The sequence below is a fragment of the Entamoeba nuttalli genome (genome assembly GCF_000257125.1).
Source record: "Entamoeba nuttalli P19 unplaced genomic scaffold asmbl_2598, whole genome shotgun sequence".
Classification (NCBI taxonomy): Eukaryota; Evosea; order Mastigamoebida; family Endamoebidae; genus Entamoeba; species Entamoeba nuttalli.
The window spans coordinates 1-2,769 of NW_008575453.1; the positions used below are offsets into that span (position 1 = coordinate 1).

General features: G+C 27.6%; 1 protein-coding gene across 1 annotated transcript; it reads left to right on the forward strand.

Moving 5' to 3' along the window:
• Nucleotides 1-40: 40 nt before the first annotated feature.
• Nucleotides 41-2,554, forward strand: ENU1_033850 (gamma-adaptin, putative; the record flags this gene model as incomplete). The annotated part of the gene is made up of 1 exon (XM_008857374.1): nucleotides 41-2,554. One exon carries the CDS (start codon nucleotides 41-43, stop codon nucleotides 2,552-2,554), a length of 2,514 nt encoding a protein of 837 aa, XP_008855596.1.
• Nucleotides 2,555-2,769: the final 215 nt, after the last annotated feature.

Consider the following 2,769-nt stretch of genomic DNA (forward strand, 5'->3'; position numbering starts at 1 on the left):
AAAAAAAATAAATAAAGAAGAACAAAAAATTGTAAAAGAAATGGCAAAATTAAGAGAATTAATCCTTAGTGTTCGTAGTGCTAAAACAGCTGCAGAAGAAAGAGAAATTATTACTAAAGAGTGTGCAGTTATTCGATCATCAATGTCATCAAATAATTTAACAATAAGACATAGAAATGTTGCTAAGTTAATTTACATTCAGTTATTAGGATATCCAACACAATATGGACAAATGGAATGTTTAGCATTAATTTCTTCACACCATTATTCAGATAAAAGAATTGGATATTTAGCATTAATGTTATTATTAGATGAAACTCAAGAAGTATTAACATTGGTTACAAACCATTTGCATAATGATTTATTATCACAAAACCAATTTATTGTTGGACTTTCATTAACTACAATATCAAATATTGGTAGTGAAGGTATTGCTCAAGATGTTGCATCAGAAGTAGAAAAATTAATGTCATCACCAATTAATTATATTAAAAAGAAAGCAGCAGCAGCTGCACTTCGTATTATTCGAAAATGTCCTAGTTATTCAGATATTTATGTTCAAAAAACTAAAGCCCTTATAGTAGAAAGACAACTTTCATTACAATTATCAGGGGTAACACTTGCAATTGAATTATGTAAATATTTACCTAATGCAATTGGAGAATTTAGAAAATTAATTCCTAATTTATTAAATAACTTAAAATTACTTGTTCATTCATCATTTATTCCTGATTATGATGTTAGTGGAATTACACATCCATTCCTTCAAACAAAATTAATTCAATTATTAGGTATTCTTGGACATGATGATAAAGCTAATTCATCATTAATGTATTCAGTTCTTAACTTTGTTATTGCAAATACTTCTAATAGTAGAAATGTAGGAAATGCTATTTTATTTGAAACAGTTAAAACAATTTTAAGTATTGAAGCAGATGAAACATTACTTCATAATGCAGTTGATGTTCTTATTAAATTACTTAATGGAAAAGATTCTAATTTTAAATATGTTGCATTAGAACATCTTCAATATCTTCTTGAATTTGCAGGTACTTCTATTCAAAAACATAAAAGTATTATTGTTGAATGTTTAAAAGATAGAGATCATGCTATTCGTAAAAGAGCATTAGACTTAGTATATTCATTAGTTAATGAATCAAATGTTGTTGGATTAGTAAAAGAACTTCTTTCATTCCTTCAATTGTCAGATATTCAATTCAAACAAGATGTTGTAATTAAAATATGTTGGTTAACTGATAAATTTGGACCAGATATAAAATGGAAATTTGATTCAATGTTAGAAACAATTACTCTTGCTGGTGATATTGTTCCAGAAGAAGTTACATGGAATTTTATATTATTAATTCAACAAAATATTGAATTACAAGGATATGCTGTTCATAAATTATTTGAAGCATTAAAAAAAGATGTTAGTAAATTAGCTTTAAATAAAGTTGCTATTTGGGCTATTGGAGAATATGGAGATTTATTAGCTATTCAAGAAGGACAATTTGCTGGTGTACAACCAAGCACAATGCTTGATTTAATTATTTCAATTGATGGAACTGGTTTTTCTGATTCTACAATTAAAGGAGAAATTCTTATTGCTTTAACTAAATTATCTGCTCGTATTCCTTCTCAATTTAATCAACGAATTCAAGAATTTATTAATATTTATAAAACAAATATTGACGTTGAATTACAACAACGTGCAATTGAATTTAGTCAATTCTTTTCATATGATGATTTAAGATTAGACGCTGTTAACAGAATGCCAATCCCTGAAAATCTTCATCAAGAAACACATTCAAATCAAATGTCTCAAACTACTATACCAACTCAATCTCTTCCAACTGTCTCAACTGAATCTTTGAAAGAAACAACTCTTGTTTCTCAACCTCAACCTAATCAATCATTCAAAAAAGAAGAACCTAAAAAAGATGATTTATTGGATATTCTTGGTATTTCTTCTACCCCTATTAAATCAACTCCTTCTTCATCATCACAACAATCTACTAACTTATTAGATTTACTCACTGGACCATTACCTATTAATCCTACTCCTAATCCTACTATGAATACTATTATTAATCCTACTACCACTCCTGCAACTCAGCCATCAACTAATTTAAATAATTTACTTCAACCAACTTCATCTACTCTCCAAACTCCACAAAATGATATTCCATTACAACAACCAGTGAATAATACAAATAATCTTATTATTCAAGCATTAAATAATAATGGAGTAATTGTTCAATTCAATATCAAACCTGAAGAACCTAAATATCTTGTTCATGCCACCTTTACTAATACTTCTAATTCTCAATTAACAAACTTTTCTATGAAAGTTGCAGTACCTAAATGGATTGAGCTACAACTTATGAGTCCTACTAGTAATGCTCTTCAACCATTATCCACTGATCAAGTTACTCAAGATTTAATTCTCACAAGAATGGTTACTGATAAGCCAGTAGTTGTGAAAATTAAAGTTCTTTTCATGAGAGATGGTGTTCAAGCAGAAGAAAATGCTAATGTCTACATTTGCAATTAATTGAACAGAACTTGACTTTTTTATGTTTCATCTATTCTCTGTTTTTTATTACAGTCTTATTATTTGTCTAACTCTTTTTGAATAAACTTAGCTTTGAATAAAGTCATCTGATTAAATAACTGATTTGAATTAATACTATCTTCTTTTTACAACATCAATTATATCTGTTGTTCATCTTTGAGTTGTGTCTTTAAGTTATTACACACTTTTTAAAA